The sequence below is a fragment of the Haliotis rubra genome, unplaced genomic scaffold (assembly GCF_003918875.1).
Source record: "Haliotis rubra isolate DU_JTF1 unplaced genomic scaffold, ASM391887v1 Scf17, whole genome shotgun sequence".
Taxonomy (NCBI): domain Eukaryota; kingdom Metazoa; phylum Mollusca; class Gastropoda; order Lepetellida; family Haliotidae; genus Haliotis; species Haliotis rubra.
In genome coordinates, this window is record NW_025765669.1 from 149,913 (window position 1) to 168,103 (window position 18,191).

The following is an 18,191-nucleotide window of genomic DNA, read 5'->3' on the forward strand; positions in this document are numbered from 1 at the left end:
AAATTTGCATTCATTTTTTGTCTATTGTTGTCGAGTCAGCATGGGAACAGTCACGAACAGTATTCAGCCCAGCAGGGTTCTGCAAGGTTCTTCATTGTGTCCTATGTTTTGTATGTTTATGTCTGTAAAACTCATGACTTCCACTGAAGCATTGTGTATACATGCGTCATGGCGTTATTGTATTTTAATGTCCAAAAGGTAAAATGCTTCCAAGAAATTTCAATAATGTTTAGAATAGGGTAGAAATGTTTTTGCATAAACGGATAAGCAGTTTTCAGATAAACAACGATTTGCAACGATAAACAACAATTAGCCCCGCCTGAGCAAGGTCAGAACCTGCCATTTTTGTGTCTAATCAAAAGATGCTATCAAAATATTCTTCAAAACCTGCAACCTAATGTATCAATAAATAAAACAAATGGGTAAATAAATATATTTATGACCAAGTGAAAATAAGAGCAAGATTTTCTTTTATTATGGACGTCCTCTCTTTGAACTGGCCATTCACGAACAATCCTTTGTATAGTACCACCCAGCTATTAAGTCTAAATGGAGAAGCAAGATGCCATTAGTCCCTCAAATACCACCCCATGCCAGTTTACAACACCCTTCACTGCCTCAAGAGCATGGTCTATTACTTCTAAATAGACCGACCCCAAATTGACGCCCATTATGGCCACAGACTATATACCTGGCCTGTGTACCTGGTCCGAGAGATATCTTTATGCGAAAGTGTCCATTGTCCAGTCGTCTGACCTACATCAATCCCAAACTGATCTTTGTTAAACACACTAGACCAAACACTGACACGATCCCTATATCTTGGCTGTTTGTCGAGAGGACTAAGATACACAAGGTCCTACGTCGTCTCAACGTAACCCGGCTACATCACTCAAAATATTGGTTCAGAGTGGGCGACAAGAAATTGCATTTTTGTTCCATGGGGGCTTAGTGGTTAAAGCGTTCGCTCGTAACGCCGAAAACAAGGGTTCGATTCCCCACAAGGGTCCAATTCTGGTGTCCCCCGCCGTGATATTGCTGGAATATTCCTTTCATCGACGAAAACTAAGCTTAGTTACCCACTAATTCTTAAGAAGGAACATGAGAAAATAGTTATCGTACAGCAGGATTGGTTGGAATGGCGCCGTTAAGCCATGACGTATCACGCAGAGTGTATCGGTTTGTATCCTGTAGTACATTGGATACAATCTGGCATTGTGGTTGCAACAGTGTAAAGTCCTCTTCATCCCTACACACTAATACAGAGGGCAGAGAGAGCACCCGGTGTTCTTTAGATGACAACCCTGTTGCTGTAAACATGTCTAACAAATTATCAACACTACTGTATGCTCAAGGTATTTAGAAGTGACCTTTTTCAATGGAATTTAATAGTATTCAGATATTTTGTTCAAGTAATGTTTCATCTTGTTAAAATCCCTGGTAGTCTAAAGTGCGTGTCCACATACACAATGTATTCTCAGTATCTGGAATCCCTTTGAAGTTTCAAAGGTGGTATGAACAGTTTTTTAGCAGTTTCGACAAATTAAATGTTTATAAGACCTTTAGAAAGACAAAGCAAATGTTAAGCTAGATGCATTACCCTCAGTCAAAACTATAAAAGCCCTTGAAACGTCCCTGAGTTCTCGGTAAGGTTATTTTGTTTATTAAGCTGCTTTTCAAATTATGACGTACATTTAAATGCAGGAAAATAGGTATGGATCAAGCCTTTTCTTTGTGACCTTCAGATTACGTGACATCTGGCAATGGTGGGGATTTACGTTACATCACGAAGTGACCATTTGTCACTATTGTTGCGTGTGACCTTCACAGTCATGACTGTACTTGTACGTCGGCACGTGTCGGGCCTGACAATGCATTCGTGTCGGCGATTATTACGTCATACCTTGTCAGCCTTATCCTTTCCTGTACTGCTAACAAACGTCAGTAAGTAGGTCCAATTTACAATGTGAGACCATTGTGGTGGGTTGGAAAGACGCCAGTAATATCTATTCCTTATATACTGGTTGAGAGAAATAAAGGAACGGGTAGTTTGGGTGTATTTGGTTGACATGGCGTCCTGACTCCTTTTATCATGTTTTTTTTTTTTTTTTTTTTTTTTTTGGTGTGTGTAGATTTGTAAGCATCACTCTGTTGCATTTTATCCTTCCCTTTTTGTCTATTATTGAGATCAAATGTATGTAACCGTGCGTTTGGTTGACATTTTACCTTAGTTTATTTTTAGGCGAAAACGGATAAGCATATGGACATATAGAGGCTCCCTGTCGTTGTTATAAAACGAGATTGAACGCGGCTATATTTACATATTTTACCAACTGCAAATGGACATTTTCCTAAACTTAAAACACTATAGAATATGTCATAAAGCTGTGTTACATGTGATCAATCATGTCTTGGATGAGTTCAGAACATGCGTTACTAGGTCTAATTTTAATGATGGTTAGCAAGTCATACTGACTGGCTTGAAGACCTTCATCAACTCATGGACACAAATAAATTCCGTTAATGCAAACAGCATATTGCAAACTAACAACGTATTCTAGACATTTATCACGTGGATAGAACGGTCGCTTTGTGGCAACTTGAAGTACTGGACAGTGTCTAACATAAGTCATCACTCCGTGGACTGGGTCACCTGTTGAATGCAACGGCGTTATTTGCCTACCAAATTGGTAAACGGTTAGCGTCTTGGCCTGGAGAGGTCCTGTCGTCTGGACTGGTGTGGTATGTGGGGAGTATTGTGCTGTACTTTGTATAAGGGGCGGAGGGGAACATTCAAGAAGCTGAAAGTATTTGCTTGGCGCATTTTTCAGCTAGGTTGTATGAAAGTTAGCTGTGAACCCACTCTCAGCCTCTTCTTCATTGGAAGTATTTGTGATAACCGATTTGGAAGTTTCAAAACGAATCGCGATAAAAGAACCAAAACTCAGCATGCTTGACGTTACACGTGTATGATTACGGTTGTGTGTTCTTGTGTTGAGTGTGTAGTGAGTGAGTGAGTATGGTTTTACTCCGCTTTTAGCAATATTCCACCAATATCACGACGGGGGACACCAGTAATGGGCTTCGAACCCTGGTCTTCTCCGTGACGAGCGAACGCTTTAACCACTAGGCTACCCAACCGCCACAGTTGGGTGTGTTAAGTACCGAATAACTGATTAAGAGCCAAGCTTTCCATCATTTTAAAGTACCCGTTTTGTTTATACTTTGTAGATTAGCTACAAAGAAACTACGAATAGTTTTGTTCTTTAAGAACCAATAACATTCCATTTTATTCATGTTTCATCACGAGTAATGTATATTTTTAAGAATGTTCTCTTTTCGTAAACAGGAAATTTGGATACAAGGTTTTTATGTACTCATCACGAAGTATATTTTAGAAGATCAGTCAGAATTCATAATATTTGCATGGCATATGCTACATAGTAGTTAAACGATGATAATTATATCAGTTGATGTCCCGTTCCTTCTGGAGATAAGTAGATAATTATATCGGTCGGGATTTGACGGGAGGGAAACATGTGATTATGTGCATACGAACTCTGTAGCCGGAGACAGGATGGGTTATTCAGTCAGAGAGGAAGCCCGTCACATTGTGATGAATCGGAACCAGTGTTATGTCCTCAAAACTTTGGACCCTGACGTTAGTCACAAAACAAAGTTCACTATATGTACGTTTGATAGCAGTTGATTGTGTTTCGCGTTTTATTAATTTATTACAGAATTACAAATAATTATAATGTAATTTAGTTTGTTGGTAACCACTATCGATCGTCGTAAGTTAATGTTAATGTATCGCACTTACGACTATCTTAATGCTAAGAGAGCTTCGAAAATCTAGGCCCTGGTGTACTTGGTTAAGTCAGTTGCTGTATTAACTCATAAACTACTACTATGTTCAACTGATCTTAATACTGGAAGTTATAATAGAAGCTGAAGTGTTAAAATGTTTTGTGGTATATATCAGATTTTAGGGTGTGGGCATTCTGACATAAGTATTTGTGTGCTTGTTGTTGAACGCCGCACTCAGCAATATGCCAGCTATATGTCGGCGGTCTGTAAATAATCTAGTCTGGACCAGACAATCCAGTGGTCAACCATGACATGTGTCAACCAAGTCTTACCACCTTACCACCCGATCCAGTTAGTCGCCCCTTGCGACAAGCATGAGTTGCTGAAGACCAGTTCTAACCCGGATCTTCACGGATCGCTGACATAAGTAACCGGACATTATTAGACGGGATTGGAAATGTACTAACCTGACCTCATAGAGGCCCGGAGCTGTAAAGCGACACGAGGACGATTGGGTAGCCCAGATGTTAAAGTATCGCTTCATCAAACAGAAGACCCAAATTCTACTCCCCCACATTGGCTCACCAATGCAATAAGTGAGACCAGATATTGATGTAATTCCGACGTGGTTGAAATATTGCAGAAAACGTAATTTGCTAAATCCAAACACTGAGACCTGTAATCTCCAGATCATATTCTTCTTAGGTCATTTCTTTGAAAAGGTACTTTGACTATATTGCCAAAGGATCAACTGTATTGATAGATTTGGCAATTATATAGAAGACAGACATATATATCGACTCAGGAAAATATAATACCTGACATGGGCACACAGAACGGCAAAGCGCCCAAACCAGATGACTCCCTTGCCAACATTAATACAGACAGAGATCACCACACAAGACATACAGACACTTAAATACTGACCAACAAGCCTGTAGCTTGGTTCTGTACAAACAGATTCATACATAGACAAATATCTTCAGCCACAACTGCAACCCGATTAATTTACATACAGATTCATACACAATAATGACTGACTGACTGAGTTTGGTTTTACGCCGCTTTTAGAAATATCCCAGCAACATCACGGCGGGGGGACACCAGAAATGCACTTTACACATTGTACCCATGTGGGGAATCGAACCCGGGTCTTCGGCGTGACGAGCCAACGCTTTAACCACTAGGCTACCCCACCGCCCCTACACAATAATGAAGCATAGAACTGTATGGATAACAACTTCTTGTTTATTGCATAGATCGACGTTTCGGTATAGATTCTTACACCGTTATCAAGCTCCCACTAGGTTATTGAATGCCGATAAAGCAATTAGATTCATGCACAGTTAATATGTACAAACGTAAATGCAACCCGGTCCATTCGATTCATTTACATACAGATTTACACAGTTAAATACATACAGAGACAGACTAGCTCACGGAGCAAACAATTCATTAAAAGATAGCAACTTTATACAGATAATGAGTCCTTGGGGGTAGAGGAGCGCCTTCATCTGAAGGACATGCTTCTCCTGACAGTAGATCAACAGATGACGCCTACAATCAGTTTATATTGTCATGACGTATTTTTATCCCAAGCGTCTCATTTCAGACCGTACTTGCTGGTACGTAATCCTTACACCCTATTTGACCTACTCAGATGCTTGCAATAGCGTCGTTTACAGTCTGCCATGCCTAAAGCAACTCGGTGGAGCACGCTGGTGATTTCTCACGCGTTTAAACAAGTAGAACATTCATCTAGTGTATATGGACGTGTGATGTGCACGCTTTTAGAAACTGATTGATCTCAACCTCAAGGGCTGTCGTTTCACCTAGTCTTTTTCAATAAATCTGATCATATCAGTATTGTTAAAAAGTAAAGTAGTTCATTGTCAAGCAGTTCTTTTCTATTGCTATATTTCAAAAATTATAATCTCAGATTATTCATCAGTTGTTAAAACATACAGTATGAATTATTATGATTCCTGTTAAACAATCAAAACGTAGTTATGGCGTTCTGGTTATTTTCTTTAAAAACTAGCGTACATCTTCTCTTGGTAATGATGACGCAGTGAAATATCTCATTAATCTATCTGTACTGCAATCTCCAGTAAAAAGTCACGGATTAATTTGATTTGTCTGGGGTACCCGTGTAACAGTGTTGCATACATAAGCTCACCTGTGTTTAAATGTGTCATGGATATGTACAGTATAGCGCCAGTGGTACTATAGTTAGGTAGTATCGTCTTACAGTCACCTTGGCTTGAACAATGGAGTAACAATCATGGAGTTTATGGCCCTTAAACTTTGAAAATATACGCATCTGACAAGGACATCGGAATCCGTTTCTAGTAGGCTGTTTTTGAGGGTCGGGGAATATATTCGTCAGTTGTGATTTTAACATTCCTTTCTATATGCGGAAAACCAACCAGCGTATCATTGAATGTGAGGAAACAGGACACCTTTCTCATTGCAGTGAATTTCAAACAGGTTTCAGAACCTATTACGTGAGATATATAGCGTATCTATACGCCCATTTCCCTTACATACCGCGAAAGTGAAACCAAAACAAAATATACAATTATTATTAACATGATGGAAGAAGTCCTCGGTGTCCATATCCTACACACGTACATTCAGACAGAGATTTAACAGTGTTAGATGATGAGTTTGTGTCATTCGTAATCCAACATAGATCGTTGTTGTCAGTCATTGGTTGACAGGGTCATATTCGATCAACACAAGGCGCGGTGGGGTAGCCTAATGGTTATAACGTTCGTTCGTCACGCTGAAGACCCGGGTTCGATTCCCCACGTGGGTATAATGTGTGAAGCTCATATCTGGTGTCCCCCGCCGTGATATTGCTGGAATACTGCTAAAAGCAGTGTAAAATCATTCTCACTTACTCACTCGATTAACTCAAGCCGAGGTTATATCGTTTTAAATGCTGCCTTACTCGTAATACGTGATTACAATAAATTCAGTTTTAATACCCGCAATGCATGGTACCTTTAAGAAATCGTCCGTCGGGTTATTTATTGACAGACAAATACGCCTATCCCCAGACATTCTTGAGGAGTGTATTTGCACAGTTATCAAATGAACCTCATCTCAACACCAGGTTTGAAAGCCTCGTACAAACACTTTTCTTATCTTCAATTGCACAAAGGTACGCACTACACTTACAAACACATACCTGTATTGTCAGGTGAGATGATGGTGTAAGACTACCTTGCAGGGGGTCAGGTAGCAACGTTTACCTGTATGTGGCATTTCAGATTAGGGAAAGTCGGTCCAAAAGTTTGCTTGTCACATCTCGATACGAAAGACGTTGTATATAACACCAGTTTGATAATTGGACGAAATACCATCCGTCGGTTTTTTTTGGTTATTGTTAAAAACACATCTCTTTTTAAAACCTGCGTGTATATAAATCAGTTTGATAGAGGTTGCACTTACGGGGTGTCCGGCTTTAAATTCGGTTTCACAGAGCATCTGATTCTGAGATGTGGTAATTTTCTTCTGTCTGAAAAATGAGCAATGTCCGTATCCTTTGCGGACACCCGGTGTCATTACTATATAATTGTGATTCAAGGAAGCATGCACATGATGAGGTTGGAATTGCGCGCTGCACTCTTGGTCTGGCCGAGATTTCTTATGAATATGTAAAGAAACATTTGTCTCTTTTATATAAGGTAATATGAACAATCACAGTTATTCCACTCATTACAAAAAATGGACTACTTTGCACCGCCACTCTCAGTAGTAAAACTATACTGATGGAAAGAAATAAGGGAACGTATTTGGTACGACATGCCGACATATCAAAAAGAAAGATGATTTGGTATGATGTAAACGAATCAAATACTCTAACACACATGTGCTCACTTTAGTTATTTCTTTTTAAAAGAAGCAGGTTTAATTACCACAAGATTTATATATGTAATATTTTCATGTTCTCATTTATTTGAATCCATCATTATATCTTGAAAAGGGAACAATATATCGTGAAGTGATCGTGTATAATGTTAAAGGAATCTCTGCATGACGTCCGTTACTAAGGAGGGACGGAAATGCCTCCTTCGGGGAATGTTCTGACACTATTGTAAACGTCCCCGACGCAGTTATGATGTAGCTACACCTTACTTATGTTCATGACAGGATCTGTACACCATATACATATTGCATTCTAAAGCCGTTGTCACCGGAGTCATTTCTATAAGTACTCATAACCCTGTTTCTTCTTTAGAGGGAATTTTCATCACATGCACAAAAACATAATTCTTCACTGCTACGTAATGCTTGTTTACACTCCTAATCTGGTAGAGCAAAACTGATACCAGTCTTTTGAAATGCATTGAAAGCGCAACGGATAGATAGTTAATCTTTCTGTGCCGAGATCGTCTCCAGGAAAGCCAACACTGAAATACAAGCGCTCTCTGAAAGACTTCAACCTGTCAGACAAGGTAGCAAACGCACCTGCACAACAATTAAATATGTCGGGTCTGTTGACAGCTTTGTTACATTCTGTTCACGGTAGCAGCCGTACTGAACGTTGTGTGGTTATATCCTCTTAGCAGTTACTACAACACCATTCGGTATCCAGAAATTACACTCAAAGCTTAAATCACCGTTTACTAATATCAAGACTCACATACTTTTCAAATAATAAGTCTCCAAAATTCCGATGTTAAAATCAAAGGTGTGCAGACATGCATAATATTTTTCAAATAATAAGTAAAAGGTAAAGTCCCTTTTATGATGCAACTGAAATATGAAAATGACTTTCGACAGACGGTAAACGGGCACCTCTTAGCAGGTATCAAATATCAATAATACGCGTCTTATCTGTTAAATATCTACATGGTGTAAGTATGACTTATACAGACATTGATGTATAAATCAATATGACTCATAAAAGCCTGCTTTATTACCTAAACCGTATGTTATAACACAAAGTAGTCTACATGTTATAAAACATTATTGCTGTGGTTCACACAACTGTTCATAAATCAGCAATCTCCTACAGACAGCGTAGGTGTAAGAGAGTACTCCTGGCCTAGATCTACACTAACTTGACTGGGTCGACGACAAACACCGGCCGCTTCTGTTCTGTACATATTGTCGAAGACCAAAGGCGTTCTGGTCTTCTGTAACTACAATAAAACTTTCATAGCGATTCGCAACGAGCTAATAAACCATATACCACGACACGCCCTGTTGAGCACACTGTTTGTTACCTATGTTGTTTATAAATAGATCAAATGCATTTCGGTGGGTGAACGAGGATTAGTGACCGTTTTGTAGGAAAGCAATTTCGTCAATCAAACCATCAGATGTAACCATACCAAATGACACTAATCGATGAATTGCGGTTGCCGTTCTTTTGTATTGGTATTTGTTAAATTGAAGACGCCTATATATTCTACACTTGGTTTGACAGACAGTCCTTACCTCTGATTGCTGTTGATTTAGTTGAAAGCTCGATATCTGCTTGTTAACCAATGCTAATCGTATAAGGCGACTAACGGGATCAGGTTTTCAGGCCGCTGACTTGGTTGATACATGTCATGGTATCCCGATTTCATAAATCGATGTTCATCAATTACTTGATTGTGTGAACCAGGTTCTATATTTCATTAACCCGTGAAGGTCCAGGTTCGAATTGATCTTCAGTAACCCATGCTTGTCGTAAGAGGCGACTAACGGGATCGGGTGGTCAGACTCACTGACTTGGTTGACACATGTCATCGGTTCCCAGTTGCGCAGATTGATGCTCGTGCTGTTGATCACTGGATTGTCTGGTCCAGACTCGGGTATTTACAGACCGCTGCCATATAGCTGGAATATTGCTGAATGCTGCGTAATACTGAACTCTCTCTATATTTCATTACCGCCGTCATATGATTGCTTGTTATCATATACCTTTACTTTGTGGTGTTTGTTTCTGAGATATATCTGGGTACAATGTGTGAAGCCCATTTCTGGTGTCCCCCGGTGATATTGCTGGAACATTGCTAAAAGCGGCGTAAACCTCACTCACGATGACATTTATCACTGGTTTGCCTGGCTCAAACTCGATAATCTGTAGGCCTCCGTAGTATGTCAGAATAGTGCCAAGTGTTGAGTGAGACCAATATAAACAATGCATTACATGATGATTTAGCACCATTAACTTATACGTAATCCTTTGTGTTGCAGGTCTATAGGCTCTATAATCGGAGGGGGTGCCGTCCCTGAAGAAGCTTCAAGGGGCGAGCAACGACGACTGGATCGACAGACTGAACCATGTTTGGACGGTTTTCCTTTTCGCCTTATTCGCAATTGTTGTGAGTACTGGACAGTTCGTTGGCGACCCGATTCACTGCTGGTGCCCAGCAGAGTTTACAGGTGCCTATGTCGATTATGCCAAATCATACTGCTGGATTAAAAAACACGTACTATATCCCTATGGATACTCCGATCCCCGTAGATCATGCAGAACGCGATTCAGAGGAGTTGACCTACTACCAGTGGGTTCCTCTCATTCTCCTCTTCCAGGCCTTCATGTTCAAGTTCCCAAACATCTTGTGGAGGGTCTTCAATGGCGGCGCCGGAATCAACCTGGACAAGATTGTTGAAATGGCTGAACAGACCCAGATGGGATCCCCTGAAGACCGGAACACAACGATTGAGCACATCGCAAAGTACATGGACAGGTGGCTGGAAACCCACAGAGAGTACCACTGGAACATCATTGTCAGAGCTAAACAGAAGATGGCAAGGTTCTGCTGCTTCTTCTGCAACAAGAGAGCCGGAACCTACTTAACTGCTTTTTACCTCTTCATCAAAGTCTTATACGCCGCAAACGTGATCGCCCAGTTTTTCATTCTAAATGCTTTCCTCGCAACAGAATACAACATGTATGGGTTTGATGTAATGGCCAAGTTGGCTTCCGGACAGGAATGGAAAGAGTCACCAAGGTTCCCGAGAGTCACCCTCTGTGACTTTAAGATTCGTCAGCTTCAGAATATCCAAACGTGGACAGTCCAGTGCGTCCTTCCCATCAATCTCTTCAACGAAAAGATCTTCATCTTCATCTGGTTCTGGCTCGTCCTCGTAGCGGCCCTCACATGCGTCAACATGGTGGCCTGGTTGTACAGAGTCATGTTCAAGAGAAACAGACCAGCTTACATCAAGAAGTACCTGAAAATCAGCAATGAACTCCACACGGGTTCCGACAAGAAACTGTGCGCCAAATTCGCTGACCAGTATCTTCGAGATGATGGTGTTTTCGTTATTCGTGTCATCTCGAAGAACTCCACAGATCTCGTTGCTACAGACTTAGTGTTTAAGCTATGGCAGATCTACAAGGATAAAACGCTTCCATCCAAGAACCCTGAAGATGATGAGCCAACGGGAGAGGATGTTAAAGAATCATTGGCTTAATAAACATACGAACACATAGAAATCTTTGACACCAATCGGCAAAACATCTGAGCAGGGCAGGAGAGACGATTAGGAGGGCAGGAGAGAGCAAGCTCTGTTGCTGCTGTGTAAACGAAAATCGATTCTCTTAAGATTGGGATGATAAATGTGAGATGCAAGTTAGTCAGCAAAACGGAATTGGCATGTGCCTTGTTATCACATATGTTTCTAGGCTGTAGAAACTCAAATTTGTCTTGAAAGTAAGAACAAAAGTGGTGTGTTTACGTGATTTCCAGTGAGTTTCAGATCAAAATTGTCTTCCAAGTACATGCAATGTACAAACCACCAGCCTTAATCTACAGGATTTAATACATTTACTTTAGCTTTCTTGCTTTTCTGTTTACGCTAATTCTTCGTAGTGGTCATTTACATTTGTGGGTTATTGTTTGGCCATTTCGTCCCTAGAGTATAGTCAGTAGATATAATGTAATTACCAGCATACTAATGTTTATTTGCACAAAGTACCACCACGTTCTGATCACCACAAGCAGGTGCTCTAGCATGGACGGTGTAGATGACTGGTGACGTAACAATGGCAGTTTCAAACAGTTTCGTTTCTGTGATAATTTTAGTTTGATTTGACATGATCCATTTGCATAGGATAACCTTTCACTGTAAATAACTACGGTCAAGCATAGTGATCGCTTATCATGGATGATAATTCGACACTTTGCCCTAATTGCTAATCACTGCCGCTACAAGATCACCTTCCCGTCTCCAGTGACATACGTAAGTGATAGGGTTTAATAACATACACAGTGATAGGGTTTAATAACCTTCACAGCGTTCTCTGAAAACAGACTTGATAAGCATATTGCTTTAAACCAACATTACCGTACATCCGTAGTTAGTTTTCCATGCTACTGGCGTGTTTGTCTAGTCACTAAACACACAAGGTATGTTCACTGATAAAATCAATTTCGGTCCTACTTCATAGACTCCACATTCCACATCCACACACAGTTGTGACGAAGAAATCAAAATTAAGAAATTGTTCAACAAGCTGATGTGTAATATAAGTAGTGAACTATATCATGGATATATGTAGCTAGGCTTTTGTATAGAGTTAGAAAACTGACGTACCTAGCATGGTGGCTGTTCAATCAAAAGTATGTAAGTAGCAACTAATACCATATTGCTTGTAGAATAGAAAATGATAATGCTTTGGTATGTGTACGTCATCACAGATATTTAAAAGTTTGTGTTGTCATGCATATGTTTATGAAATGTACTTCATAAGAAATTATACCATTTACATGTTAAACGAATTTATGAATTGCTGGTAATTTTCTGTTGCGTGTCATATCGGCTTGTAAATGCTGTCTGTTAACTTCAATACTATATCTGTATGTTCCAACGTCTTTCCAATCAACTTCATGGCTCAGTATGACATATGGCATTATAATGTTGTATTTATGACGTGAATCTGTATGGTCTGTTACAAATAGTCGACTATGCAAATAATGTTTCTCAGCCAAGTGTCACCATTACTGAATGGTGTCTATTGCTCTTCTTCGTGGAAGTTTAACGAAGGATACTTGTGATAGCCAGTTTGTCTGCACTGTTCTTCCGTGTAATATAGATATATTTTCTACATTTTATATATTACGCCCAGGTGGTCACAATCTGCTAAATGTAAATATATGTGTTTTATTTGTATTATTCGTCTATTAATATTAACGAGGCGTGCAACAGATCTGGGATCAAATGACTCCACGAATGACTGTTTCGAATCGACCATATCCAAATTTTATCGATTAAGGAAAATTTGTTTTACATTATAATCCGCCATTTTTATGTCTGTCTTAAATGGCGATCAGAAAACTCCACAATGTGTGTTGTCAGTAAGTGTTAGTGACTGAGGATGATAAACTATCAGCTGTGACAAGACTGGTCAGATGTCCAGCACCTTCCGAAGGTTTAGGATCGACACTCCACCATTCTTCCTCCAAAATCAGTTGCAGGAATTTCGTCACATTGGGACACGACAACGGCATTTGACTCGAAATACTCGCAACAAACGTTTTATCCATTCCAGGTCACATTCTCAACAATGTATCTAAGCTATTTCGCGTTTATTTCCACGAATATGTCAAGTTCTTTTTCATTCCATTTCTGAGAGCACAGAAGCAAATACCAATCAAGCGCCAATTGTATAACATGTATATGTGTGTAGAGAGGTTTGAAGTTAGATGAAGTTAGAGGGACCAAAATAAAACGTTCCACAAAGATATTTACACCATATTTCATGTCACGTTCATTTCATCACGTGTGGATGCAGGAATTGCTTTTCCACACGCTAAACCGATATAGGTGGGTTGTTACAACGAACTGTACATAGTTTCATTCTCTGGCCTGGTGTATAACTTTGGACGTGTATCCATTTACTGGAACTTTTTCTTTTCAGGTGAGATATCATTCGACAATTAAATGTCTTCCTTTTTATAAATAGTTTATGTATATTTTCATTCAAAGAGATGTATAAGCTTGCGTTGTTATCATGAAGAAATTCTACATTTGAATGTGTAATAAAAGACAAGAACAAATAAAATATATGACATTTGACTGTAGTTTTTTGTCAACTTGTGGGCGGTTGGGTAGCCTAGTGGTTACATTCGTTCGGTTGTCACGCCAAAGACCAGGTTCCATTTCCCACGTGAGTACATTGGGTGATGCCCACTTCTTGGGTCCCCAACCGTGATATTGCTGAATGTTGCTAAAAGCGGCGTAAAATCTCACTCACTCACTATGAATTTCATAGTTATGTTACAACAGCAGCGTGCTGGATCATTGTGGGAAGAAATCCCGAAGTGATGTTGATAGCTGGAGACATGGGATGGTGCTACCTAACCATTTGTAATAACCATGGTTGATTTGAAATTCGAATCCCCATCGGATCTTGTCAGGTCTACGGGACACAACCTTGCACAACAAATTGATTGCAGTGGCTCAGAACACTGGTCGCATGGGGTATTACATGAATATGGTGTACTTTCTATTGATACAATTTATGCACTTTGACGTGAAATTTCGCATTCACAGCTACGATTAAGCATCACAATTAAACACGGTGTGGAGATTGTAGATAGTGTCGACGTCCAAAGTCAGCGGTCGGTCGGGATAGCCTAGTGTTTAAAGCGTTCGCACGTCACGCCGAAGACACGGGTTCAATTCCCCTCATGGGTACAATGTGTGAAGCCCATGTCTGGTGTTCTCCGCCGGAATGTTGCTGGAATATTGCTAAGACCGGTGTAAAACCACTATCACTCACTCCATGGTCAGAGTAAGGCCTTCCCCATCTACACGGCTGTCAATCTCGTGTTTATCACACACCCTCCTGTCTCTCCACAACTCAGGGACTTCCGTATGTGTGTCTCCTTCAGGCAAGAGATTAGATCACGTTAACAATGCCAATGTTGTGTTGTTGTTTAACGCTACACTCAGTTATTTATGAGCTATATGAGGATGTCTGTAAATCATCGAGCCTGAACCGGACAAATCAGTGATTGATGTTATGAGCACCGATTATGTCATCGGTGCATGTCGACCTACTGTTACGGGTAAGAAATTACCGTGACAGAAGTCTTTAAACCAGGAAAATATAACACTGACACGTCTGTGATATTCAGTTATATCTTGAATAAACAATAACAAGGTTACACTGAATGGCAGTACAGATTTCCAATACAATACAATTGAGTCACAAATCTCACATATTAACTCACCAAAGTATTTACATTCCCAGCAAAGAACGGATGTACTGATTGACGATTGATGACAGCTGTTGAATGATCAATGTAGACGAGTCGTAGTTCTCTTGAGTGGTGAAACGTCGATGCAAGCAGACAGATGAACGTAAATCCAAAGCATAAGTAGGTGGCGGTGGGGTAGCCTAGTGGTTAAACCACCGCTCGTCACGCTGAAGACCAGGTTCCATTTCCCACGTGGGTACAATGTGGGTGATGCCCACTTCTTGGTGTCCCCAACCGTGATATTGCTGAATGTTGCTAAAAGCGGCGTAAAATCTCACTCACTCACTATGAATTTCATAGTTATGTTACAACAGCAGCGTGCTGGATCATTGTGGGAAGAAATCCCGAAGTGATGTTGATAGCTGGAGACATGGGATGGTGCTACCTAACCATTTGTAATAACCATGGTTGATTTGAAATTCGAATCCCCATCGGATCTTGTCAGGTCTACGGGACACAACCTTGCACAACAAATTGATTGCAGTGGCTCAGAACACTGGTCGCATGGGGTATTACATGAATATGGTGTACTTTCTATTGATACAATTTATGCACTTTGACGTGAAATTTCGCATTCACAGCTACGATTAAGCATCACAATTAAACACGGTGTGGAGATTGTAGATAGTGTCGACGTCCAAAGTCAGCGGGCGGTCGGGATAGCCTAGTGTTTAAAGCGTTCGCACGTCACGCCGAAGACACGGGTTCAATTCCCCTCATGGGTACAATGTGTGAAGCCCATGTCTGGTGTTCTCCGCCGGAATGTTGCTGGAATATTGCTAAGACCGGTGTAAAACCACTATCACTCACTCCATGGTCAGAGTAAGGCCTTCCCCATCTACACGGCTGTCAATCTCGTGTTTATCACACACCCTCCTGTCTCTCCACAACTCAGGGACTTCCGTATGTGTGTCTCCTTCAGGCAAGAGATTAGATCACGTTAACAATGCCAATGTTGTGTTGTTGTTTAACGCTACACTCAGTTATTTATGAGCTATATGAGGATGTCTGTAAATCATCGAGCCTGAACCGGACAAATCAGTGATTGATGTTATGAGCACCGATTATGTCATCGGTGCATGTCGACCTACTGTTACGGGTAAGAAATTACCGTGACAGAAGTCTTTAAACCAGGAAAATATAACACTGACACGTCTGTGATATTCAATTATATCTTGAATAAACAATAACAAGGTTACACTGAATGGCAGTACAGATTTCCAATACAATACAATTGAGTCACAAATCTCACATATTAACTCACCAAAGTATTTACATTCCCAGCAAAGAACGGATGTACTGATTGACGATTGATGACAGCTGTTGAATGATCAATGTAGACGAGTCGTAGTTCTCTTGAGTGGTGAAACGTCGATGCAAGCAGACAGATGAACGTAAATCCAAAGCATAAGTAGGTGGCGGTGGGGTAGCCTAGTGGTTAAACCACCGCTCGTCACGCTGAAGACCCAGGTTCGATTCCCCTCATGGGTACAATGTGTGAAGCTCATTTCTGGTGTCACATCACCGTGATATTGCTGGAATATTGCTAAAAGCGGTGTAAAATCCAACTCACTCATTCACTCACTCACGTATTACAACGGAAAATATTTGTGTTTTATCAAGAACGACCTTGACAATAATGTTTAGTTTTACTCAATTCGATGCATGAAGTAGTATATCGACTTAAAACGCATGCGGCCAATAAACAGTAAAGTCTCGCCCATCCAACCCAATGCGGGTAACTGTAATCCCGAATACTGTTTATTTGCCCTAAATTCGAAGACAAGCGCATACAGGAAACATTACAAGAAGCTATTCAATGTCAAAAAGAGCAACTGGAGAAGGAGGTTAATGCAAGGGAGATAACTCTCCTATGTCATCCCCATCGTCCACAAGCCATTGTCACAGGCATCCACGTGACAAACCCACGCCTGATAAAGTACTTGACCTGAGTCTATTGTGAGACTCTTAAGACGTGTTATGACCCGTAGACGCTGCCTGAGATTACAGCACGGGCTAGTAAACGCTGAACCCCTGGCAAACGTGTTACTTGTAGTAGGTAGAGGGATTTGTTATCTCACCGTGAGATAAGGTTTGAAAGTTTGGGAGATAAGTAAGTGGTTAGTTGTGTACATGTGACCTTATGATTCATGCGCACGTTTTTGTTTCTCATAACTTGTTTCAAAGTAACGACGGTTAATCCAGACAGCATCCGTTGATCGTGAGGATCGCTGACTGGGTTGACACATGTCATCCCAGTTGCGTAGATCGATGTTCATGCTGTTGATCACTGGACTGTCTACTCCAGACTCGACTATTTACAGACCGCTGCCATAAAGCTGGAATATTGCTGAGTGTGGCGTTAAACAACAAACACACACACCAAGCAATCAATCTATACACATCATAATTATTGATCTATGGAGTTTTGCATTGACCATCTGATCTACTAGGTCCCTTCTATCAATCAGCGTCGGTTGATGAGGATCAATATTAACCCAGAATCCCCACGGGGTCCGTCGCCAGTGGTAAACGTCTATTACCTGTACAGCTAGAATTCGACTGATACGCCCTGATACGCCCCGCTGTTCACAACGTTGAAAACCCCAACTCGTATGAATAAATTTAATTTCACGAATTGACGAGTCCCACTTTCCACTTAGAGTCTAGATGTGTATAACAATGCTTTTCTTTCCTTATCAAAATCTACCTATTACCATTTAATCACTGCGCGGTGTACAGGAATACACAAGACCCGACAGAAAACCTTAGAACCTTACCAAGACAGCTAACAGTTGCAACAGCTACAGTGATAACACGCGCCTAATGCCTGACCTTCCGGAAGTTCATCAGCGGCCATCTTGCTAAACAACTCCATGACACTGAACCTGCTCCCTTCCTCCACAAGGGGGCGCTCATATGGAGCCCATTTAGCAAGGAGATAAGACATTCATGTTGCCCCCGACCCGATATTTACAAGGAGGATCGGTCGCCGACAACAACACTGAAAAATGATAAGAAAACATTGATCATCAGTTGCTGTTGGTTTGACATTTCTATCAGATTCCGAGTAATTGTTCCCGTAACACCTTAAGCAGGTATTCTGCAGGAACCTGGTACACTTCACAGTAAATCAATTAAGTCTTGTTCGTATTGCAAGGC

The 18,191-nt window shown here is 40.7% G+C and overlaps 1 protein-coding gene across 3 annotated transcripts in view; it reads left to right on the forward strand.

The window, feature by feature from the left end:
• LOC124272442 (innexin unc-9-like) overlaps positions 1-13,842 on the forward strand; it is a 43,854-nt gene extending 30,012 nt beyond the window's left edge. For all 3 annotated transcript variants that reach the window (XM_046707613.1, XM_046707614.1, XM_046707615.1), the window contains one exon: positions 10,012-13,842. In XM_046707613.1, coding sequence (XP_046563569.1) covers positions 10,207-11,238 — 1,032 coding nt within the window. In that variant the 5' untranslated portion in view covers positions 10,012-10,206 and the 3' untranslated portion in view covers positions 11,239-13,842. The remainder of the gene's footprint in view (positions 1-10,011) is intronic.
• Positions 13,843-18,191: the final 4,349 nt, after the last annotated feature.